Below are 26226 nucleotides of genomic sequence, written 5' to 3' on the forward strand. Positions count from 1 at the left end.
TCTGTACGACAGGACTGTGCACCTAACTTCGATCCAAGATGAGCGTGTGGTGCGGGAGGTGAACATCACGTGAAGGACTGTGCCCGACTCTGGGCGGGAGCACTAACACCGGGGGTGCAGGTTATGAGCTCTCTAAGCATCTCAAATCACTACTGAACGTAAACATAAATCATAACTCACCTGACACTTACCTGTGCGTCTGCAGCACCAAACATATATAAACATATGCGATTCGTAATGCATAAATAAATGACAAACTATAAGCATGGCATGTAAACGAACAAACGTTTCATTTCACTTTCTGGGAAAAGTATAAGTATATAGGTATATACGGAAAACCAAAAGCCCACTCACTGGTATGTGGAAGGGTCGTAACCCCCTTGCCTCGAGTGACCACGCTCGTCCTCGGGATAGGTATCACCTATATGCGAAACAACTATAAAAACGTTAATTTTAAAGCACATAACCAACCTTATGAAATAACTTCTCATACAATGCTCAAATGGGGTATACGAATACACCAACGTGATCTACTCAACCTCAGGAACATCCCTATATTTTTAGAAAAAAATTTCACCGTCGCACGCGCCCCCACGCGCCGGCCACGCGCAGGCACGTGCCTGACACGCTGACGACGTCAGTTAACGCCGTCAGGAATATTCCGTTAACTTTAATGGATTCTGGTAACGCCGTTAGGAATATTCCGTCCAAACTGACGGAATATTCCGTCGTCTTCTCCAGCGAGGCTTCGGCGCTGTCGCCGGCGCGGCGCAAGAAAATCGTGAAAATTTCAAATCTTCATATCTTCTTCATTTTTCAATCAAATTTCACAAAATTGGTACCAAAATGAAGCTTACAACGAGAGGAACAAATCCATACCACTTTCAAGTGCTAAAACACACGGGATCTCATCGGGAAAACACCACCAACTCCGGCCAACCTCGAAACTCATGATCCCGACGTCCAAAACCTTCAAACGAACCACCCCGAGCCTCCTAATAATCTCACCAAGCTTTCTACAAGCTTGAAATTCCCAAAAACACAAGAATTAACGTGTGCATGAACAGTGACAAAATCGGGGTATCCCGAGTTCGACGTGAAAACGAAGGTATCCTTACCTGAAATGGGTATGGTTGAACTTCTGCGGACCTCACGAGCAAGAATATGTACTTTGTTTCTTCGATCTGTGAAGATTTGGAGGGTTTTGGGGTATGTCTATTCAAATGGGATAGGAAATGGGGAAGGGAAATGGCTCGGGACAGGGTGCAGGTTATGGGAAAGGTGAGGGCGTGTGTGTGGAAAGGTGTGGTCCACAATCAGCCAACAACAATCCAAAAACAACCACACAACGTAAAAATCACACTAGGGGCAAAATCGTCCTTTCACACTTACGTTTTAAATAATTCCGGAACGGGCTGTCACAGATATTGCACCCTTTTAAAAGTCTGATTACTTGAGGCGTATGCTAATTCCTAGATTGTAGGAACTCCATCTGATTGGGTCTGTGTCAAGACCAAATTGCGTGTATCGCTGAACAAGCGTGGTTATCTAGCAAAGTCGCTAGGACTCCATCTATTGTCCCAGAATAAAGTGATGATGGCACCACTACTCCATCTGATCCAACTCTGCATGGAGCTAGTGAGTCTATGAGCAGACTTCTGAGGTAGCTGTATTCAGATTAGCCTTAATCTGACCTTGGTAGATCATGGTCTCATAATTGCCCCTAACAATGCATTTCAGAGGCAACCCGTTCCCCCTCCAAAGACCATATCTTTTGGAGTATGCTAGAATACGTACCATTTTAGTCTTCAATCTTTATTTATGTCTAATTCGACTTTTGGGTCTTGAAATGGTGGCGTTTCGGATTTAGACGTGCGATCTTGAATATTGTGCCATAAAATTTGTAATGATGAGACTTTGCGATGATGGCGTTACACGAAAAACAAGAAATTTTCTTCAATGTTCTTCATTAATTCCAACCGAAAGATTGATTAATCCCAAAATGAGTCGGTTTGGATTCGACAACTAAATGATTCACTTGCTGTCGCAAAAAAAGGCCCCAACTCTCTTTTCGTACTAATTTCAAAATTCTCCTTGTTTTCTTAAAGTCTTATCTATGGCATCTTCAAGCAAGAGCACAAATCACCCAGGATTACGCCTTACAATCTTCCTCCAATGAAGGTTCGCAATCAGGAGGAAGGCCGAACCTTTGTCGAAAACCATCGAGATCTCTTGGGCCAATGTAGAGTCTGCTGGGAGTCGGCACATGATATTCATGCTACACTCCCAACGCCGTCTGAACCCCAGCGTCCCTGCACCAAAATTTATCCTTGGTTCTTAGACTTGGTCCTTCGTTTCCCCCTTTCTGATTTCTTGAAAAGTATCTTGCCTTTTGTTATGACATTGTCATCTTATTTCTCCAGCAACCTTCAAACTCGTCACGTGTTTTGAATTGCTAAACCAGTGGTATGGGGCTGGCCTGGGCATTCAAGAATTTAGAATGCTGCTTATCATCAGGATGGGTTTCGACGTCTGCTACTATTTCTTAGCCAGACCTAGTCTCCTTTGGGATTCATACATTCAGGATGTTCCTTGCCAGGATAGGGATTGGTTTAAGAACATACTGGTTGTCGATGGAGATTGGGAGGGCACGATAAATGAAGTTAGGGTTAGAGCTCTCCCTTCTCTCAATCTAGAGTTTAACAACGAGTTGGCGGACATCAGGGTGTACCGTCCATAGCTGATCCACCAGCCAATGTCGATTTCGTCGTTCATCATAATTGGAAATGGTTTCTTTCACCTGAATGCGTCATATTGGTTGGTGATATCGCCTATCAAACCATTCATCTTTCTTGGATCTACTAAAAGATCATGTTAATAAAAATAAAAAATAAAATTAAAAAGACGAAATCCGGTGAGGAGAATGAAGAGTAAACATAAACGACAATCGACAATTAAATATACATCTAGGGTTTATGGATTATTTTGTCATCAGATAACGACCCGATTAGTTAACGTGTTGATCTGAAACTCGTTATTTCTTGCAGGATTAACAGGTCGTGCAAGAAATTGTCAAATCTAGCTGTATTAATCACATCCCTGCTTGACGAAAGCCCTATCATTTTTATGTTTCATTTTTGTAATTCATTGTTGTTGAGGGTAATTGAGTCTATTTTCTTGGTTATATTTGAAAGTTTATATAATAAGTGACATTTGTGAATTTATGGGCTAAACTTTGGTTTTTTTTTGTTTTTATATGAAAACTGTGTTTAAAGATGAAGCTGGATCCGTATTGAAAGCCACAAATTAAGTGACCAAAGTACATATATTTAGATGAAACAGAACATTAAGATAGAAATATTATAATTGTCCACAAACTAAACAAACTTGAAAAGAAACTAACACCATCATTGAGATCAATGATAGGCATATACGTATAGCAAAGAACAACATAGCTTAACTCTAAAGTGAGGCCACATGGACTAACAAGAAGCGAGCTCTTCTTCTATTACTGCTGATCGTAGTTCTTGTATTGCTCGAGGATTTTTTCACAACCAGCCAATGGCTCGTCCTTGAAGAAGCCCATGTTATTTGCATAACGCTTGTCCTTAACCACACCGTTGTAACGGGTGACTACAACGTTCGCACGGCTGCGTCCAGGGTCTGCCGATTTACAGTCACTTATAGGACTGCTAACAAGGACAGACTCACAAATTTGGTCTTCATGGTCCTCTTCAATCAAAATGTTGTATGTTCCAGTCGAGTCAGTCTCTCCCTCCACGCTGTATGCAAGCTGCAAGGTGTTCCTGTCTTTGCACTCAATTCTCACCCTTGCACCTAATAACAAGCACATCGCAACAGACAATACGCATATAAATGTTTTAGGAAAATAACTGTTATAATACTTTACACTAAGAAACTATTTATATTTTCTGATCCCATTTGATTGATTTATAACATGGTGAGCTAATTATGTGATCATAAGATATGTATGCCAGGCTACTTATCATTACAGGTAAGTTTTAACATATAAACAAAAATCAAATCCGTTTAGAAGGACTACCAGGAATATAATTCGTGGCAGTCGTCTCAAAACCGCATTGGCAAGTGTCACAGTAGACGCGACCTTGAACGTGGAAGGGATTGCCCAACGTGCCTGCGCTAACAAGCCCCAGAAGCATGCAGAGAGCCAACAAGACCACCACCCTAGACATGGTCATGGCCAAGAATATTATTTTTAGCAAGGCTGAGACAAGTGCCAAGAGAGGAGGGAAAGGCTAAGTGAAATCGAAATGTCGAACGTGAAGAACAAGAGTGGAAACTATGGAATGAGACGTAATGCATTCATACAAAAACACACACACACACGCACACACACACACACACATATATATATATGTAGCTAGTGAGGCTATTGGACTTTGGAGGAAGGGAGGGAGCACTTACACAACCAGTCACATGCAGAGTCATTGAAACAAAGAGAGTCTTGCGGGCCATTTCTTATGCCCTCTCCTCCGCAGTTGGCATTAATTTCAATGTGTAAGATGAGATCCATTTCGTCCTTCCAATATTATTGTATAATTTGTAGGACATGAGGGATTATAAAACTAGAACCTATGTTAAATATATATTGCATGCGAAAGAACGGAGAAAGTCTTACCCAGGTTCGTTCACACGTCCAATTAAGTAGCTGCCCCATTGCCATTACAGGGAAACATTTAGTTTTATTAGCTACTGTAACACCGTTATGTACTGATACTAATTGGTGCATGTTATAATAAGCTTATATTATTCATACATATTTAGAGCTTGAAATATAAATGTGTGTTGCTTACTCTTGTTATAATAGATAGATTAGTAAGACAACATGACATTTACGGTTATATAAAAAAATTCACTATGAATTTAATTTTTATTATGTAAAAATACAAATAAAATAAATGCATAATAACTTTGTAAGACAGTGAAACAAAGACCTACAGATGCTCCGGTTAAAAGATGTGATTACGAGATAGAGACTTAGGACCAAAGGAATAAAGGAAGGCTTAAGAAGACTTGGAAAGAGGCTCTAAGTAAAGACTTGAACCACTTGGATCTAATGGAAGACATGACACAAAACTGAGCGCAATGACATTCTAGGATTTATATAGCCGACCCCACTTAGTGGGATAAGATTTTGTTGTTGTTGTTGGGTAACTATGGTGAAGGGGAATAGTGAAGAATACCAAAGTTTTAGAAGAAAAAAGGAACCTTTGAGGGGAATCTAAGATCCTACACCTCTTAAGCTACACGTGGTTAAGTTGAAAGCAATAACGCTATTAGATTATTTGACCTGTCTCTTTAAAATTTTAACAATTGTTTTTCTTTTAATTTCTTTATCCTTCAAAATATCCAATAACTACTATCCCTGGAACTTTCATGTTTCCAAATTCCAAAGAAGTGTGAGTGGGATGTTTTTCTTCTTCCTCTTTTGAATAGTACTTCATATATATATATATGTATGTATGTATGTGTATGTATATGTATATATGAGGCCTCAAGAAAGGGATCTCAATTTTCTTATAAAAATGGGGATTAGTTGTGGGGCTCATCAAATTTTTCAGGGAATGACCAAAATGATTGATGATGGACAATCTTAGAGACCAATTTTATCGATTTCAAATTTCAGAAACCAAAATAAGAAGTTATGCAAATCTCATGAACTATTTTGAATAAAAAGCCATATTAATATATAGAAGAATACTATTATTATATATGATTTTCCAATGCAGACCCGTGGAGAAAGAAGTTGCAAAATATTAAGAGGAATTCTATTGCATGTTGTGCATCCAAGAGACAAAATCGTTGTATCCAACATCTTATATTAATTGCTGAACTAATAACTGTTCGTTTTACTTACATTGTGGGGGATCTTTCACACGTCCAGCGAGAAAAGCATGTGCGTGTAATTAGATGCAGTAGTCGTTGGGTGTGGACTCAGCAACCGGTGTATAACTATTCACATCACATGGGATCTAGTAATCTATATATTGGGTACTGTTTCTTTATAGGACTATGAAGATTCAACTCCATCTTTCAACAATCATGAGAGTTTATATATATATATATATATATATATATATATTTTTTTTTAATTTTTATCAATGTGCATTTTTAACTTTTTTAATTTTCTTGAAATTAAGGAGTACTTGATGAAATTGATACGAGGTGGAATCTCATGCAATAATATGCAGTAATAAACTCTCTAGTTCCTATTCCTGAAATTCATACGAGGCGGAGTCTCCTGCAATAATATGCAGTAATAGATTCTATATTATTGAATTTTGAATGTCTATATTTGTATTGTGTGAAATTGTGTGAAACCAATTACAAGGAAAGCTCATATCAATGAGCAAGGAAAAGAAACGGGAGGAGCCGAAAACAAGGAAAAGCAAAACATAAAAAAAGAAAAAACAAAGCATGAAACATGGAAGCATAAAACATGGAAGGAAACATGGAAAAGTAAACATGGAAGGAAACATGGAAAAGTAAAAGTATGCTTTCTTCCAATACATGGAAAAGTAAAAGTATGCTTTCTTCCAATACTCCCCCTCAAGCTGGATCAAGGGGATTAATTGATCCAAGCTTGAACAAAAGACGTTGAAAATCAGCAGAGGGTAATCCTTTTGTGAAAATATCCGCAAGTTGATCATGACTGCGCGTGTAGTGAGTGTCGATCACCTTGGACTGAACTTGATTTCTGACGTAGTGACAATCAACTTCAATATGTTTAGTTCGCTCATGGAATACAGGATTCGATGCAATGTGCATCGCGGCCTGATTATCACAGTGTAGGGACATGGGTTGTTGATGAGGAAAACCTAAAGTCAACAGAAGGCTTTTGAGCCAAATAAGTTCACAAGCAGTGGACGCCATAGCACGATACTCTTCCTCTGCACTAGAGCGTGCAACAACACTTTGTTTCTTGCTTTTCCAGGTAACTAGGTTGCCTCCCACAAACGTACAAAACCCAGTGGTAGACTTGCGATCGAGAGAATTGCCTGCCCAGTCAGCATCGGTATAGCCTGAGATCTGAGTGTGACTATTGTTGCGCATAAGAATTCCTCTACCAATGGAACCCTTAAGATAACGTAGCACACGATGAACAATCTTCAAATGATCCATGCTTGGAGAGTGCATAAACTGGCTAACAATGCTGACAGCATATGATATATCAGGACGTGTGATAGTCAGATAAATGAGTTTGCCAACCATTCTTTGATAGTAACTTAAATTGGGAACTGGATCACCGTGAGTTTTTAGCTTCAAGTTGCTATCCAAGGGGGTACGAGCAGGCTTGCAATCTGTCATTTTTGCTTCGTGAAGAAGATCCATGACATACTTGCGTTGGTTGAGGAAGAAACCCTTGTGAGAGTGTGCCATCTCGATGCCCAGAAAGTATTTGAGAGTGCCAAGATCCTTGATAGCAAACTTGTTGTTGAGATACTGTTTAAGAGCATTAATCTCTGACATATTATCACCTGTCACAATTAGATCATCAACATAAATGAGCACAACTAGTTTACCCACTAAGCTGGAACGAACAAATAGGGAAGAATCCGCAATACTTCGACAAAAACCAACCCTTTCCAAAACATGACTGAGCTTGGCATACCATGCACGTGGACTTTGCTTGAGACCATAAATGGATTTATGGAGTTTGCACACCATTTCTGGATTGTTTGATTGAGGATGACCTGGGGGTAGCTTCATGTAAACCTCTTCTTCAAGTTCACCATGCAGGAAAGCATTTTTAACATCCATTTGAAAGAGAGCCCATGCATTGTTAATTGCAACCGACAACAATACTCTAACAGTGTTCATTTTTGCCACCGGAGCAAATGTCTCTTTATAATCGACGCCATAGGTTTGTGTAAAACCTCGAGCAACCAAGCAAGCCTTATTCCTTTCGATTGTGCCATCTGAATGAAACTTAGTTTTGTACACCCAACGACTCCCCACTGCCTTCTTTCCTTTTGGAAGTTTCACTATAGTCCATGTGTTATTTTCATGGAGGGCTTGAAGCTCCTCTGCCATAGCATTTCTCCACTCACTGTAAAGATTGGCTTCTTGAAAACTTTGAGGTTCTCGAGCTTCATTAATGGCACTTAGGAATGTAGCAAAAGAAGATGAGACTTTGCTATAATCAATAACATCAGTCACGGGATACCTGGCAGTGTAGGTCACATAATCATGCAACTTGGATGGAAGTTTCCTCTCTCGTGCAGGATTGCGACGAACTGTAGGAGATTGAACTACAGGTATTTGAACAACATCATGGTTGGAAGGATCACTGGAGGGTGCAGTGTGAATCTCTGATGAGGAAGGGTTTTCATCTTCAAGATGTTCCACCGAGTGAAGGTTAACATCATCCGGCACATGATCACTAGGAGTGCATGTTGCATCTTCTCCGTTTGGATATGGAAAAGGAAATAAGTCCATCAAATGCTCCCCCTGTCTAGAGTAATCCAGTGATTGTGAAAAGTAAGGAACATGTTCTTCAAATTTAGCATCCCTTGAAACAACCATTTTTCTAGTTGTTGAATTATAGCACTTGTAACCTTTTTGGGTAGATGAATAACCTAGAAAGACACATTTGGCAGCCCTTGGGTCTAGCTTGTCACGATTTTGAGTTTGAATGTGAACAAAGCATGTACACCCAAAGACTCTCAAATGGGAAAAGTTGATCTTTCTATTTTTCAAGACCTCATAAGGTGATTTAAAATTCAACACTTTACTAGGCAATCTATTGATGAGATATGCCGCAGTAAGGACTCCTTGAGACCAAAACTTCTTAGGCACATTCATGTGAAACATAAGAGCTCTAGTCTTCTCAAGTAGATCTCTATTCTTCCTCTCGGCCACCCCATTTTGTTGAGGTGTTCCAACACAGCTTGTTTGGTGTAATATACCATGCGTGCTCAAGTAGTGTGACATGTTATGAGACATATATTCTGTGCCGTTATCTGATCGTAAAATATGAATTTTTGAAGCAAATTGGGTGGCCACAAGTCTATGAAAATCTTGAAAAACTTCCATCAAAAGATACAACCAAGTAATCCTTGTGAAATCATCCACAAAAGTTACAAAATATTTGTATCCATCAAAAGACTCTATAGTTGGTCCCCAAACATCGGAATGCACAATTTCAAAAGGGTTACTAGCCCTAGACAAAGAGGAAGTAAATGGTAATCTAGTAAACTTAGAAAAATGACAAACATCACAAGGACTTGTAACTTTGCCCATATTTGGGAACAAGGTGGATAGAACTTTTTCAGAAGGATGTGCTAGACGTTGGTGCCAAAGTTGTTGTTCTTGAGCTAAGCTTGAAGTGACTTGAAAAACCTTGGGAACTTGAATATGCTTGGAAAGATAGTAGAGACCATTTAAGAAAAATCCTTCACCAATCGTCTTCTTGGTGACTACATCCTGAAAGATCACATTTTTGGGAGAGAAAATGGCAAGACAATTTAATGAGTTTGTGATCTTGCTAACAGATAAAAGTTGAAAAGGGAATGAGGGAACATAAAGAGCCTCAGACTCGACATCACTTGAGATCAAATGTATTTTTCCTTTTCCCACAACCATAGCATTTTTTCCATTGGCAACTGACACTTGGGCTGGAATAGAAAATTTTTTAAATTTATGCAAGTTTGTAGACTTGTTAGTCATATGATCAGTGGCTTCCAGAATCTATAATCCAATAATCATGCACATTACCAATGTTGAGAGCAGTTGAGAAGGAGTGTAAGATACCTGGGATGTCCCTTTGTACCACGCCTTCATTTCCAGCCAGGAAGCCAGCAAACTGTCCTAGTAGTGCAGTTTGATTGTTGTCACACTGATTTAGTGGTCCTTCACTATCTCCAAGACCTTGTTTCTTGTGAAGAAACATAGCAAACTCGTTGATCAGTGCAGCTGGATTAGTGGTGAACTTCAGTGCTCCATCAGAAGAAGTTGTGGCAACATGATTTGCCTTGTAAGAAGGGTTGTACAAGCCTTTCGAGACACCTTTGTTATCCCTAGGAAACTTTGGTTTTAACTCTGGATGAAGAATCCAGCATCGGTCTCTTGAGTGCCCACCAGCATCACAATGGCTACATTTTAAGCCAGTTTTCTTTCCTTTGTAGCCTCTCTCCTCACCAAGTTTTTGGTTAGAGAAGTAAGCCCTAGCTTCTGGTATATTTGCCTTCATGTCCAAGGTCATGACTTTCCTTCGAACCTCTTCTCTTTGAATTGTGGCACACACACTTGAAAAAGAAGGCAGGTCGGGATTCATGAGGATATGGCTTCGAAGATCTTCGAATTCAGGGCTCAGGCTTGCTAGGAGTTGGAATATTTTGTCTTCCTCGGCTCTTTTAGTTAGCACAGCAGCGTCGATGGTGTGTGGTCGATACACATTCAGCTCGTTCCACATAGTGGTCAGCTTTCCAAGATGTTGCACAAATGGCTTCCCTTCCTGTTGCAAACCAGCAATGTCCTTCTTTAACTGAAACACTCTAGCCGCATTGTTCTGATTTCCATACATTTCCTTGAGATTTTTCCAAAGAGTCATGGAGGATTCAGCATAGCTAAAAATTTCTGCAATCTTATGATCCATGGAATTGAGTAGCCACGACATAACCAACTGGTCTTTGCATAGCCAAACATCATACTCCGGTGAGGTAGTCTCAGGCATTGGAATAGCACCATTAACATAACCAAGCTTTGATCGTCCTCCCAGAGCAAGAGAAACTGCTCTCTCCCATGGAAGATAGTTAAACTCATTTAGCAAGACAGAACTAAGACGTTGATTTGGGTTGATATCAATATCTGAGTGTGTTGATGGTGGAGTAGCATGAAAGCCGTCTCCTTCCAAATTTACTAAGCTTTCTTCAGCCATGATTGAAGGACAAGAAGCTCACAAATCTCTCAAGAGAACACCACAGAGACAGGCCGGTTAGGGTCACTGCTCTGATACCATATTGAATTTTGAATGTCTATATTTGTATTGTGTGAAATTGTGTGAAACCAATTACAAGGAAAGCTCATATAAATGAGCAAGGAAAAGAAACGGGAGGAGCCGAAAACAAGGAAAAGCAAAACATAAAAAAAGAAAAAACAAAGCATGAAACATGGAAGCATAAAACATGGAAGGAAACATGGAAAAGTAAAAGTATGCTTTCTTCCAATACATGGAAAAGTAAAAGTATGCTTTCTTCCAATATATATTTCCTATTCCTATGTAGGACCACCCCAGACTGACGCTCATGTATAACAACAATTAAACATACAGTTGTCTCGCATAAACACTTGACTAATTACACAATGTTAGTCAGGCAAGTAATTAATAGGCAAGTAACTAAACATCACACAAGATTTGTGCCCGGAAAACACATAACTGGGTGAAAAATCGAGTGAACTCTAAAGAGCTCCAGTCACTAGCAGAATATCAAGTTCATACAATTATCATTCAAACACAAGCTCAAGCACGACATCAAATGACGGTCTTCACAACGATGACAACTCAAGCACGAGCTCTTCACTTGTGGCACCGATGAAAGATGAAGATCCAACAACAGCATAAATCTCCTCAATCGAACATCAACAGACTAAGAAGATTTAGAATGAATATGTACCTAGAGTTCTAAAGATAAGAGCTATAAGCTGAGTTACTAAAATGAATGCAAGGACTGAGATATTCTTAGAACGTTTCAATCAAAATGCAGAGATGGGTTCATCAAGGTTCATCAAGGACTGAGCTATAAGCTGAGGTGTGGCATGATACGTCCAGCGTAAAAGTCAGGTTGCGTGACAAGTTAATTACGCATGTGCACAAACTTGACTAGGCATGAAACACAAATGCAGATTGTTATGCAATGCATGAACCAAACCTGAATTCCTAGGAGAGTAAGCCTTAGTCTTCATCATCTTGCATCTTCTAAGAACTCTATTACTATGCTAGCCCTACATTGAGGTTGGTGTGATAATAGAAGTTTAACGTTTACATTTTGGATCAAGGAAAGCCAGACTTAGCTAAGACCTAAACTTAACATTTGATCTCTCCAAATTATTATTACTTTGGGTCATGTTTATGAACATTGTCTCTAATGTGAAAGGTAGGTATTGTTCAGTTTGGTTTCATTTAGACCTTAAACTACACAACTAAGAAGTGAAAATTACTGGGTTGCAATGCCATCCCAATACCCAATGAGGCCTAAGGTGAAAATTACTAACGAGGCATCATTTTAATATTTATGATTAATTAACTTAGTTTGAACCATCTACACCTTATGTCTACTTCTTTACCTTTTATCTCTCTACATATCATCTTCACTTGATGACCCAAAGCACCCTTACAAATTCCATATACAACATTTTACATTATTCCAAAGTTAACTTATTTGTGTGCATCAACATGTACCATACAACTTATTTGTGTGCATCAACATGTACTAGACACATTTTCAATGTTTTCATTCTTAAAAATAATTCTCGGATTAAGTTGCCAGATGCATTCTCAAATCACAAAAATGTAAAATCTTATTTGTCATTTTATTTTTGTAAATAGTTGTTAAAAAATTGTTTTGTAAAACATTACTCGGAATGGACACTAATTTTTTATGAACCAAAATTTTTTTTTCTGTGAATTAGAGAACTAACTACCCACATTGCATCCTCAGATTGAGTTGTACTAGCGCAGGGTCCTTTTAAGCATATTAAGATAATTTATACATGTTTTTTAACCTAATAGATGGACCTTGAGAAAGCGTACAAAAGTATGACAAGATCAAGACATTGGGTTTACAAGCTAGCCCAAGTAATTCAGTAGATAGAGGTTATTGCAACAACAGAAGATGATCGCCATCAATGACCGCTTCTAGCATGGACTGTCTACATACAAGAAGGGAAAAACGTTGAACGTAAAGTACTTTTTGACCGCTCAAGATAGTTGGTTGACCTGACAACTTTCTAACATAACCTATAAGAACAAGTATGTTCATATTTCAACTCCAAGCCACGCGTTGGCCATCAACGAAAATAAGAGTCTATGAAGAGACATAACCTGTAAGAACAAGTAGTTTACCCGAGCCACACGTTGACATGTACACATGGCTATTTGCATGGGTAGACATGTTTCAATCACAGCATTTATCCATGAGTGGATGGAAAGTAGTTTACCCGAGCCACGCGTTGGCCATCAACGGGAAAGTTTGAAGTCCTTCGATTTAAGCAGTCACTTACAAAGACTTGAGATGTTGTGTTAGTGGTCGAACTACAAGGAAAAATATAAGATAAAGTAGCATTTAGCCTTTCCTCCTGATTAATTGTCTTGACTGAATTAGTAACCACAAAGTTGACATGAGTCATGTCCTTCACTGTCACATCTCAATATAACGAATTCAGCTGGTTAACATCTGTTCGAAATTCAGAAAGAAGAACCATGCTAATCTCCATGTTATCTAAAAGTGAAGGTCTCTTGGTATCATCTTGATCCTCCTCAGCCGAGTTTAACACAACCCTCTTGTCTAACAGACTAAATTTGGACTCGGTTGCTTCTGATTGAGCTTTTTTGCACATTTGGCATTGGAAGACAATCTTGGCATCCAGAGCGTCTAGATATGAATGAAGTCGCCTGACTCGTTCTACTTCCTTCTGCGTTAGGCTGAACAATCTGATGACCGATAACACTTAAAAATACCAGAAAGGTATCCCTGCACTCTGGATTTGCGCATGTGTTGGAAACTGGCTAAAATAGATAGATCTAAATTCCTTTGGATCATGGCATCTTTGGCCGCAGGACTAGTCAAAGCCATGTCCATGCAATCTTGGCATTCTTGGGAAAACCATACCGATCGTTGGCCGAACTCACCTACAGTGTTGAACCTTGACCAAGGGCTCCTATGGAGAATCAAAGGAAGAGCTTTCTTGGCGAAAGGTTCAATCCTTGCTTTCAACTTGTCTAGCCAAAGTAATAGCTTGATCCATTTCTTGGATTCCTCAATTTCAGTTTCCATTGTTGGAACTTGAACCTTTTTCCCTTCGGCTATCTAGTAAGAATTGTAGGGACTTGTTCCACATAATTTAACTCAATTTCTGCTTCCAGCTACCATACATGAGATGCTTATTTTTTAGCGTTGGAGACTTCGTTTGGAAGATGATTTCTGTGTTTTGGACCTGGCATTATACGCATCAGTCGGAAGATTGTGTTTATACAACTGAGTATATGTTGGTTTCAGTGGCTTGAAAGTCCTTTGTGTAGTTAATGTGCTTCTGTCACCCACCTGGGTGTCTTTATCGTAAAATGCTCTATCAACTTCAAGCTATCACCGAACACGAGGCTTCTGATCTTCAAGTCGTGGTCCTAATCTGCTAAAAACTCCTAATGTGTTTTGCTCCGAACCTTGGTCAGATGGCTCACGTGATCTTGTAAGTTTTACAACAGACTTGCATCGGTTGCACAACACCACTGACGAATCTTATTTGCTTGATTCTTGACTGACCGAATTGCGCTTGGCATGCTGGGTGGCCACACGTTACTGTAATATTAAGCATGATTAATTTTGATCATTCGTCTTAGGTATATGAACAATTGCTGCTAGGAAAGGAATGATGTCAATCTTCAACTTCGGCTAACCATTCTTCTTGGGTATGTAGCCGTTTACCATATTGACCGTTGTTGTTAGGAAAGGGTCAGTATCTACCAATATTTATGCTTTCCCATGAAACTTGATCTTTCTATTATCTATCCAATCTTGAATAGCATCCTTAAAGGCTACACAGTTGTTGGTGGCATGCTTGTTGGAGTTGTGGACCTTGCAATTGACCTTTTTTTTTTCCTTTCAAATCTTCGGCCGTAAGTACGACATGGCCTAGTTGAAGATTGATTATTTTTGCTACAAAGAGCTGATAAAAAAATAACATCAGCATGGGTGATACCAAAGGTGTAGACCTTAGATGTTTGGACTGCCGCTAGCTAAAGCTGTTCAGGTTTCGACATCTTTTGTGTTGGGATGAGTCAATGATTTACACATGAATGGCTTGTCGTTAATGTTTTCTGCAACGTTAATGTTGACATACTATGCCTCTATATCCTCAGTCGAAGCAAAGAATCGTATTGCTCAACATGCTTAGGCAATTCTTACATGTCACAAAAGCTTGGTGAATAAATGTTGTTAACAAATGGTTCATTTCCTCATGAGACTATTGTATTCCCTCATAGTAGTGGTTTGATGTATCTTGTTTGCGATTAAATCGGCCGAGCTCACGTTCCAAAGTAAGCTAAAGATATCTGGTGTTCGGTGAGCTTGCACCGAATATGGGTTTAAGGAAGTACATCCAAGCCTCATTACTCTCATCATCATCTTTCTCGACCATTCATTCTGGAGGTCTAAAGAGAACGGGCTTAGTGGTCCTTGTAATACCTACCATCGTTAATTCTGGTTGTCGAGATTTATTTCCACTTCTCGACGTGCCGTAAAGTCTTGCGTGACTGCAATAGGAGTATCATGTGTTGGAAATGTGCCCTAAAACCAATCATATGATGATACTTTACGGACATTTCACAAAGTTAAACTAATGTAGTTTAAATGTAAAGGGCAAAGATTATTGTTTGAGCCGTCTCATATAAATGTTATATGCTTAAACGATAAGTCCAAGGAATATGTGATTGGAAGAATGCAATCTAAAGAAGTTAGATTCATGAGACCATTCTTTCGTTGACACATCCTACACGTTCCTGATCATAGGATTGTCAATTGGGCATTGACAGTCCGTTAAGATCAGTACGTGCTATGTCTTCTCTCAGGGAGAGTAACTAGTCTCGAGTCATTGGTGTGTGTGACATCAAGACAAGTACGTAGGTGCTCAATAGAGAATGAGTTCACTGAACACGATCAACGAAGAGTTCTCATATTCATGTCACATGAGAACTCATGGTTGGGATAATGCAAATTAGTCTTTTGACCTGAGGCATCACAGTTGTCTTGTGGTTAGGTCCTTAATCTTTGATTATGTCAAAGTCACTCCATCAGGAGGGTGTCTACGGCATCGTTGGGGTTAAGCCACTTAGCCATGGAGGCAAGTGAATGCGCAACAAGGGATCTCTAACCTTTAAACTGTTTGAGGGAGAATACTCTATGATATGATTAAGAATCTTTGGCCAAAGTATGAATGAGATTTAGGAATGTGTTCCAAATCACATTCAAGGTAATCATATAAGCACAAGACTCACATTGGATAGTAGACATGAATAAACTATCAAACCAAACAATGTGGTCAAGAGTATTGTATTAGAGAAAGACCGTATTGCATTTGTAATCCTAAAACTGAATAGGTTCTCCACCTCTTCTGATTAGCTTGGGTAACCATGACATGCTGCTAGGCGTCAACCATGGTTTATGGAAGCCCTAAAAGTGTATTATCACTAACGGGAGAATTGAAAGTAAGTTTCAATTCACAATCGATTAGAAAGAGTTTTAATCGCCCACTGCCTCGCTAAAAGGAACCTAATGGATCGTTCACCGAGTAAGGTAGAGTTTGAAGAAACAACGGAGATGAGTAAGAATAATTAAATGGTTTAATTATTTATCTAAGGCTAGGATTAATTAATATGTTAATTAATCAAACGAATAAGTTCGTTAAAGACCTCGGGTTAGTTTTGGGCCGCAAGGCCCAATGGGATTTGAATGTCAAGCCCATTAACTCAAGTTGTATGACAACTTGAATAAACAAAGGGCTTGAAAGCCCAATAAACCCTATAGGCCGGCCATGTTAGAAGAATAGGGCTTTTGGTCCATTAGGTCACTTATTTGAAGGGACTATATAAAGGACTTTATAGCCTAAAATTCATTAAGGGTTGTTTTTGGGGAAAGGATGAGAACACAAGCTCTCCTTTCTCTCTAAAATTTCGGCCACCTTGGAGGGATCATCTAGCAATCAAACTCCTCCAAGGTCACTCATTTCTTCTTCATTATGCCTTGGTGATGAATCATTAGAGGTTCTCAATTTTGGGAACTTTGGAGAAACCTTTTTCATCCATCCAAATCCATAGATCTAAGATGCAAGGAATGAAGGCCCTCTCTTTGGGTGATTAGCCTTTGTTTAAATACAAAGAGGAATCTACAAAGGTATATATTTCAACTCACTTTGTTTTGAGTTGATTATTGGTTCACCATTTTACTAGGCTTTGAACATTCATGGGTAATGTTTTGTTTTTAAGTGCATGCTAGCATGATTCCGCCTTTAATTTGTTAATTGCATGCTAATGATGTTGCTTAAATGAACATGTCATCTTCCAAAATAATCCTTCAAGTGGTATCAGAGCCTAGGCCTAGTTTATGGTGGATCCTTTTGGGTTTTGTGATTTTTTCATATTTTGTGATTTAAGTGTTGTAAATGTTACAAGCTTTGTTCTTGCTTTGAATATAAATTTTGCTTGAAAATTTAGCATCTCAAATGTTGTAGATGTATTTCATTAAAGCATGAATATTGGAACTAAAAGTTGGTGCCAAGTGTTTTGGGATTTTCGGCCAAATCCAAAGGGTGATTTTTTGGGTTCTTGTTAGTCTTGTTAAAATGGTTTTAAAAGTGCTTTTTGGAACCCCTAAGTACCCTAGGATATTAACCCTCTTTTGAGTTGTGAAAATTTGAGTTTTTGGTGAAAGAAAACATCCATGGAGCTATTATGAGTTTTCATGTATGTTCTTCATATTTCTTGAAGTTCTTGCCAAGAACAAAAAGGTTTTGAAGTTTTGATTCAAAAGTTTTATGTTTTTCATAAAGTTTTGTTTTTCAAATGGTGGGTGATAGTTATTGGTGAGATGTGACTAAAAGAATTTTAAAGTTTTATAAAAAACATTTTCTTACAAACCATCAAAGTCACCTTTGTCTCACCTACCAAAAACCACTTTCAAAACTTTAGATTTTTTCAAATTTTCAACAATGTGGCCGGCCACCTTTGGAAAAGGTGTTGGAGGGACTTTTGTGCAATTATATAAAGTTTTGATACTTTTGTGTATTTGCATTTTGACCCCAAAAGTTTTTTTTTTTGTTTTAACAAAGTGACCCAAATTGTTGTGGTCATTGTTTTTGGCCCAAAACAAAATGAGAACAAAATTGTTTTGTCTCTTTAATGAGAATTTGATTTTCATTATATTTAGTTCCATTTAAATCAATTCTATGGATCCAAAAACCAAATGATAATTGTTGCATTCAATTTAATTAGTTAAAGTGTTAATTAATTAAAGGGTGATTATGAACCTTAGCCTACGATAATTGAGCTATGTGAATGGCCGCTTCAAATTTGTTTGAACCATGGGAATGAGTAGATTAGATTTTGGTTGTAATTTGATTTGATCAAATGTTGTAAAAGGGCATAAGCTCTTCTTTACTTTAAAGTAATTAGTTATATTCAATTGTTGTAAAGAGCATAAGCTCATATTTACTTTGAAGTACTTCTTTCTTGCTTTATTTGATATGCATGAAATGAAGTAGTTGGGTCCAACGCCCTAAGACAACACGCCTTAATGTGATTAAACGCGTAACTAAAATCAATCTCCATCCCTAGTCCGAGATTCAACACAAGGCTCGTGTTGGATCTAATCGAAGGTTCATAGTCATCCTAAGGCCCTAAGGCAACTATATAGTCCATCAATGAATGCAAACCTTATGTTAGTGGTATCATATACTCTTGGTTTAAAAACCGTTTTAAAAGCTTAGTGGGAGTATTATATACAACTAAATCAATCATATGGACCAATAGTTGTAATAGGACCAAAATTGTTTTAATTATGATTAAAATGAATATATATATGTGATGAGACCTAAAACCCTCAACAAACCATTATTAAGTTGATAAGCGAGAGATGCTTTGAATATCTCTTCGTGGCCTTCCACCGTGATAGGCTCCAATCGTTTATGACTTGTACACCACCTTCACCCTATCATGGGGAAAAGCATCGTGCATGCTTATATTCAGGAGGAGTTTATTTACATTTGATGAGGTGAAGGTAGGCAACGAGTATGGCAAACATCGTATCATCGTGACGTTATACTTGAACCCCTATCTAAACTTGCATGGTGGGAAAGAACTTAACTAAGTGAAATGGTGCCAAACATCGTATCATCGTGAGGCAACATTCTCTAGAGGCCAAAAAGATGGGCACTTGCATTAGATGCAAATGAGTAAGCGTACTCTCTCATTATTATTAATGCTAGCCAAACATCGTATCATCGTGAGGTGGGCTTGGTAATGGTGAGTCTCCCATACCCCGCTAAGAGTTCAACAAAACTCTCGAATTCCGATGAGGGATATGGAATTTGCCAAAAATAGTGGGTGGTGCTATTTGATTTAAAGACCCGAATCAAATGGCTTAAAATCAATCAATTTATATTCGTTATGTATTTGTTTACCAATATATTTGCAAACGCTATCCAAAACTTGACAAAGAAAAGCCGAATGCTTTAATTTCCGGACTTAGTTCTACAATCCCATAGATTGTCTTTAATGGCTTGTAGATGTAACTAAGTAGTCTCATCCTCACAATCTTCCTATTGATAATGTATCATTGGAAGAATATGTTAGATAAGTCTAACATGAGAAGGACAACACTTTTAATGTCATAATTCTTCAAATACAAATTGTTGTATGAAGAAATAAGAGTTGCTTTGAACAACCCTTAATCAACACAAACTTTAGTGCTTGTTTCTTTGTTATATAAACAAGGAACTTTTGAAGTAAGCACAAGGGCACGGATGCTTTATGTGCCATGATTCTTCACTTACAAATTGTTGTATGAAGAAATGAGAGTTGCCTTGAACAACTCTTGAAAGTTTGTAATTATGTTTAGAACATAATGGTTGGTTGACAAAAATAGTCCATCAACATGGACTTATGATGATTTTGAATCATTGAGTGTTGAAGTGTTAAACCACTTAACGAGACGGAAATTAGGCAAGGACTTCACCTTTGTGTCCCTATCCTAATGGTTCACTAAGTTTATTGTAAACTATATAGTGAACAATAACCACACACTCTCCAAATTGTTTGATGTGTATAACACAATTGAAATAAGTTTCAAGAGAGATAGTGGGAGTTTAGGGACCATGACTATTGTAGTCAAAGGAGAAGTCAAATGAAGAAGGCAAAATAACTCCAAGGGAACAAACTTTCTTTATGAAAGGATGGACATTGGAAGGGGTATTTGCAAGAAATGTCTTGCAAGTGTCAAGAACACACCTTTCGAAGGTGTTGTAATATGTTCTTGAAATAGTTCAAAACAGTTGGTTCTTCTACTTGAATGCTTGATTCCGTATTAGTAACTATGTTTTACAATTGTTGTAAAAGTGTGCTAATAAAAAGTAGAAGATTAATGAGAGAAGAGAAAGTACTTCACATTCGGAAAGTGAATAAAATATAGATCTCTGCGAAAGCGGATTGTACTTACTTCCTCATATGAACTACCAAAGAAATTGGAAAATACTAAAGATTGTCTTTACATTCCAATTTTAATGAACTTAAATCCGTCACTATAGTAGAGATGGATAAATGTTTTGTTTGACAAAACATTGTTCTTTATTAATCAATAATTAGATTATTGTAATTTAATTGGTTGTCTCTATAGTAAAGATGATGTGGTAGTTTAACTGTTTAGAATACGATGATGCTTAAAACCCAAAAGGTTGCAAGGTAGTGACTAATCCCAACTGAGTTGTGATACCTCTAAAACATAAGTTACGAGTTGGTCATAGATGGATGCTTTGGATCGTTAGATCCAGATCCAATACCTTCTTGTTAAAATTGTATAGAGGCAAAATGTTCGAATCTTTATTCTTTTGGAAAGAAGAAAGAATCACAAAGTTGTTGAGGTTAATTCACTTAGATGTTAGTGGCACTTGTCCACAACATAATACTACTCATGTTGTATGACATTCACCGAAGATCACTCTCGGTTGGACTATAGTTTATTTTGAATAAACACAAGTTCGAATACTTTGCAAAAGGTTTCAAAGAATTCAATAAATGTAAGTAGATGAGTAAGACGTCTAAAGTATTTACCTCCTTAGATTTGATCCAAGGAAAAAGTAACACTTTAGATTAATTTCCTTGAAAAATATCAAGGAAAGTAGCATCGTAAGATAATGAATTTCTCCATTAGGAGAAGAATGAACATGAATAAGATTTAGTTCGTTGGACATTATCAATTACCCATATATATATGATATATACTTCTAAGACAACCTAGTTCCTATACCACAAGCTCCAAGGTAGTCCAGAAGGATTTATAAACCGTCTCAGTTGAATGGTTTGAACTTTATGACTATGTCATAGAGTTGCACCTCTTAATTCGAAAGAAATAAGAATGAAAATCCTTATGACTACATTGAGTGTATATACGATATATACTCAAGGAAATGGTAAAGTACCATTTGACCCGAAATAATGAAACCTTCAAAGCTAATTGGTAGCTTAAGGTGACTACACTCAAAGAGAATGGTTGACTTTGAAGAAACCATCTTTGACGTAGTCTTGGTTTCAATTAATTCGAAGATTGCTAGCTACAACTAAATGGTGATTTAATGTTTGGACATAATATGGGTTTCCGAAACCATTATTAAGATAGTCTTGATAATATATGTCTAAAACTATAAATCACAAAACAGGTTAGTTGTAGAGATCCGTACATCATGGATCTTAGCAAGCTAGTGGGAGCTATAAGCGTCTTATGAGAAAAGATCAATTGTTTGATTTCTCATAAAGATGTAAATGAATCTTTTGTTTACTAGGTTTACAAAAGATTAGTGGGAGTTAATCGTATTCCTAAATTTAAATATATATATGATATATTAATTTTTGGAAATGAAAAGAGTACTTCTTCATTAAAGTTATTCTATAACGATAGAATGTATATGGGAGATATAGTCTATATAATGGAATGGAAATCTATAATGATATATTTCAAGATATAATTGGATTATATCAATCCCTAAAATAGACAAGAGATGCTAGGAAGTTTCTCATTTGATGATAAACTTCAATTAGAATGACAATTCTAGTGAGACTAGGAAGTTGTTCTTCTCAAAGGGAATGTACCCTTTGACTCCCAAAGAAATAATGCGTAAATAGAATCCTTTATGCATAAGCAGAAAGGTGATTTATGTATTTCATATTGTATGAAAAACATTGATATAAGATGTACCTAGAAAGGTACAAGACAATATCAGTGCAAGCCCAGGATCAGAACCATGGCAACTGTCAAGTGAGTCCTTAAGTATTTGAGAAATACTAAAGGATATATTACTCAATAATTGAGAAAGAATTAGAGTAACGTAATGGAAGTGTAAATGTATTAGATTATGAATCTAATCCATCATTGGATATTTCTTCATTATGAATGAAGAGATAAACAGATATCTCTTTATTATGACTAAAAAGATATTTGGATGGAAACATTAAAGTAATGACTTTAGTGTGTTCCATTATGAATGCAAAATATATTGCCATATAGAAGTTTACAACAATGTTGTTTGGATGGGAAAGTTCATTTATGAACTCTCTATTCGGTTCCAACCAGAAAGTGTATAACACTAATGGGGCGATAGCTCAAGCCAGGGAATCAAGGTCTCATCAAGGTCCGAACTCAAATGAGAGACTGAACCACATGATTAGGAATCATGAATAATGGTGACATCGTTATTCTCAAGGTTGCTTCTATGGATAACATATAGATATCCATCTTGTTTAGGCCTACTACTCAGCCATTTATGAAATGAATTACAGAAGAGGTATCATCACTGATAACCAAGCTGATTGGCTGTTGTTTAGGCCTATTATTGTTTGAGCCGTCTCATATAAATGTTATATGCTTAAACGATAAGTCCAAGGAATATGTGATTGGAAGAATGCGATCTAAAGAAGTTAGATTCATGAGACCATTCTTTCGTTGACACATCCTAAACGTTCCTGATCATAGGATTGTCAATTGGGCATTGACAGTCCGTTAAGATCAGTACGTGCTATGTCTTCTCTCAGGGAGAGTTACTAGTCTCGAGTCATTAGTGTGTGTGACATCAAGACAAGTACGTAGGTGCTCAATAGAGAATGAGTTCACTGAACACGATCAACGAAGAGTTCTCATATTCATGTCACATGAGAACTCATGGTTGGGATAATGCAAATTAGTCTTTTGACCTGAGGCATCACAGTTGTCTTGTGGTTAGGTCCTTAATCTTTGATTATGTCAAAGTCACTCCATCAGGAGGGTGTCCACGGCATCGTTGGGGTTAAGCCACTTAGCCATGGAGGCAAGTGAATGCGCAACAAGGGATCTCTAACCTTTAAACTGTTTGAGGGAGAATACTCTATGATATGATTAAGAATCTTTGGCCAAAGTATGAATGAGATTTAGGAATGTGTTCCAAATCACATTCAAGGTAATCATATAAGCACAAGACTCACATTGGATAGTAGACATGAATAAACTATCAAACCAAACAATGTGGTCAAGAGTATTGTATTAGAGAAAGACCGTATTGCATTTGTAATCCTAAAACTGAATAGGTTCTCCACCTCTTCTGATTAGCTTGGGTAACCATGACATGCTGCTAGGCGTCAACCATGGTTTATGGAAGCCCTAAAAGTGTATTATCACTAACGGGAGAATTGAAAGTAAGTTTCAATTCACAATCGATTAGAAAGAGTTTTAATCGCCCACTGCCTCGCTAAAAGGAACCTAATGGATCGTTCACCGAGTAAGGTAGAGTTTGAAGAAACAACGGAGATGAGTAAGAATAATTAAATGGTTTAATTATTTATCTAAGGCTAGGATTAATTAATATGTTAATTAATCAAACGAATAAGTTCGTTAAAGACCTCGGGTTAGTTTTGGGCCGCAAGGCCCAATGGGATTTGAATGTCAAGCCCATTAACTCAAGTTGTATGACAACTTGAATAAACAAAGGGCTTGAAAGCCCAATAAACCCTATAGGCCGGCCATGTTAGAAGAATAGGGCTTTTGGTCCATTAGGTCACTTATTTGAAGGGACTATATAAAGGACTTTATAGCCTAAAATTCATTAAGGGTTGTTTTTGGGGAAAGGATGAGAACACAAGCTCTCCTTTCTCTCTAAAATTTCGGCCACCTTGGAGGGATCATCTAGCAATCAAACTCCTCCAAGGTCACTCATTTCTTCTTCATTATGCCTTGGTGATGAATCATTAGAGGTTCTCAATTTTGGGAACTTTGGAGAAACCTTTTTCATCCATCCAAATCCATAGATCTAAGATGCAAGGAATGAAGGCCCTCTCTTTGGGTGATTAGCCTTTGTTTAAATACAAAGAGGAATCTACAAAGGTATATATTTCAACTCACTTTGTTTTGAGTTGATTATTGGTTCACCATTTTACTAGGCTTTGAACATTCATGGGTAATGTTTTGTTTTTAAGTGCATGCTAGCATGATTCCGCCTTTAATTTGTTAATTGCATGCTAATGATGTTGCTTAAATGAACATGTCATCTTCCAAAATAATCCTTCATCATGTGCCAGTTTTACGCTAGAAGGGACAATTGCTTGATTTGTTGAGGTTTTTTCCTATCATTGTTTTCTTCTTCACAGAGCGTGTTTTGATGGTCATAAACTTCATAGTTTTTACCACTTAGTCTCACTGAGTGTGCCAAAATGTTGACCCTAAAAATTACAAAGCTACATGGCCCATAGGTTGAGAAATTATTGAGCTAACTACGTCATTCTTGTGAATGCAGGCTTACCCACTTGCGACCGAGATTGGTCTGACGAGTAAAATAGATGTGATGGTGGTGTAGAATGCGTTGCTGAATTCTGCACTTCAGCAACTACAATTGAGGAAAGAACGCCTCTCAGCCTAGAGTTCTAAAACCTAAAGACAATGTTGCTTAATTAATTCACTGCGAAGTTCAGGATTTTCAGCACCAGGTTAGGCAACTTCAACTATGTTCATGAGAATATAAGTGCGTCAAGTCTGTATCAGGCTATAAGGGCAAAGATACTTTAAGGAGATGAGTGTCTGTATCGTAAATATTGTTCGGCCATCTGAATGCCGAACTCTGAAATGTACTTTAAAGTAATTGATCATAGAACACCTCACTTTGTTGGGGAAGCTAATGAAGTGACCTCTTTAGGCGAAAGAATTGAAGACTCTTCACTGGCTAAGACTTGGGTAGATAACGACTGAAATAGAAGTAGTGTTGTTCCACCGAACTGGAGGTACTCCCATAACAATTGGTTTCACGACTCTAGTAATGTTCCAACGAATTGAAGAACACATTGATGTTCCAACGAAATGAATATATCCTGACCAAAGGGTTAGGATAATTAGAATTGTTCTCAAGGTTGTGAGAAGGGTTTCGCGTAAAGCAAGCTTTTTTGCGAAGCAGTTTGTTGAGTTTAAAGGGTCTCTCATGTTGCAGAACTACTTTTATTTATAGGTATGTATTTTGTGATAACCAAGCTTACTAAGGTATAGTCCTAATAGGACTACGCCTCCTCGACACCCACTTGGATATCCTTTGAAATTATCCTTTTGGTCCCTTCCTTAACTGAAGCTTGATCTCCATCCAATCTCAGATTTTTTTACTTGAACTAGGATTTTGAACCTAGTCACTTTGTGCACTTAATTCATTATTTGATCAGCCAGAGATTTCAATTCCTAGAATAATTCAAATCTTATCAAAACTTCATCCTAATTCTTGACAATTTTAACTTAACCAGGACTCAACTGAGTCACGTCTAAGTTTGATCCCTTAGCAGTCCTACTTTTATCAGGGCTCAGTCGAATTGATGCCCTTTTGGGCTGAGAGTGAACTGCCCTAAGGAATCATTTTTGGGCCGAGAGTCACGACCTTCTAACTTGAGTTATCTTTTCTCAGTCCAAATCCTGTATTTCAGGCCCAAACAAAAGTAAAGAATATCAGGAATGGTAGTAGTGAACCAAAACATGGTAAGGGCCAATCTATAGCTTGGTACACCTACGCAACATTCACAAGGACAAAAATATCGTTATCGTTGGACACCCATTTGGCCGAAATGGAGAAACAAATATATCCTGTTTCTATAGTAATTTTTATACAATTAGAGGATATATCCCGGTTGCATGCATAATTTTTCTTCTGATTACCGCAACAAACCAATGGACAGAGGAAGAGTCGCAAAGGGAATCACCCCACTCGTCA

At 37.8% G+C, this 26226-nt stretch overlaps 1 protein-coding gene across 1 annotated transcript; it reads right to left on the reverse strand.

Annotated features, from left to right (window-relative positions):
- Window positions 1-3508: 3508 nt before the first annotated feature.
- LOC137733235 (protein DOWNSTREAM OF FLC-like) lies at window positions 3509-4220 on the reverse strand. The gene is made up of 2 exons (XM_068472387.1): window positions 4064-4220; window positions 3509-3837 (listed from the first exon to the last, which is right to left on the reverse strand). Exons 1-2 carry the CDS (start codon window positions 4218-4220, stop codon window positions 3509-3511), a joined length of 486 nt encoding a protein of 161 aa, XP_068328488.1.
- Between the last annotated feature and the right edge of the window lie 22006 nt (window positions 4221-26226).

This window comes from Pyrus communis, chromosome 1, assembly GCF_963583255.1.
Source record: "Pyrus communis chromosome 1, drPyrComm1.1, whole genome shotgun sequence".
In the NCBI taxonomy this organism is placed as follows: Eukaryota; Viridiplantae; Streptophyta; class Magnoliopsida; order Rosales; family Rosaceae; genus Pyrus; species Pyrus communis.

What these genes read in the sequence shown, in the direction of transcription:
- LOC137733235 (XM_068472387.1), bottom strand. Translation starts at nt 4,220, where the DNA reads ATGACCATGTCTAGGGTGGTGGTCTTGTTGGCTCTCTGCATGCTTCTG. An exon ending in TGCCACGAATTATATTCCTG is followed by an intron (nt 3,838 to 4,063) that starts GTAGTCCTTCTA and finishes GCTTGTTATTAG; the next exon opens with GTGCAAGGGTGAGAATTGAG.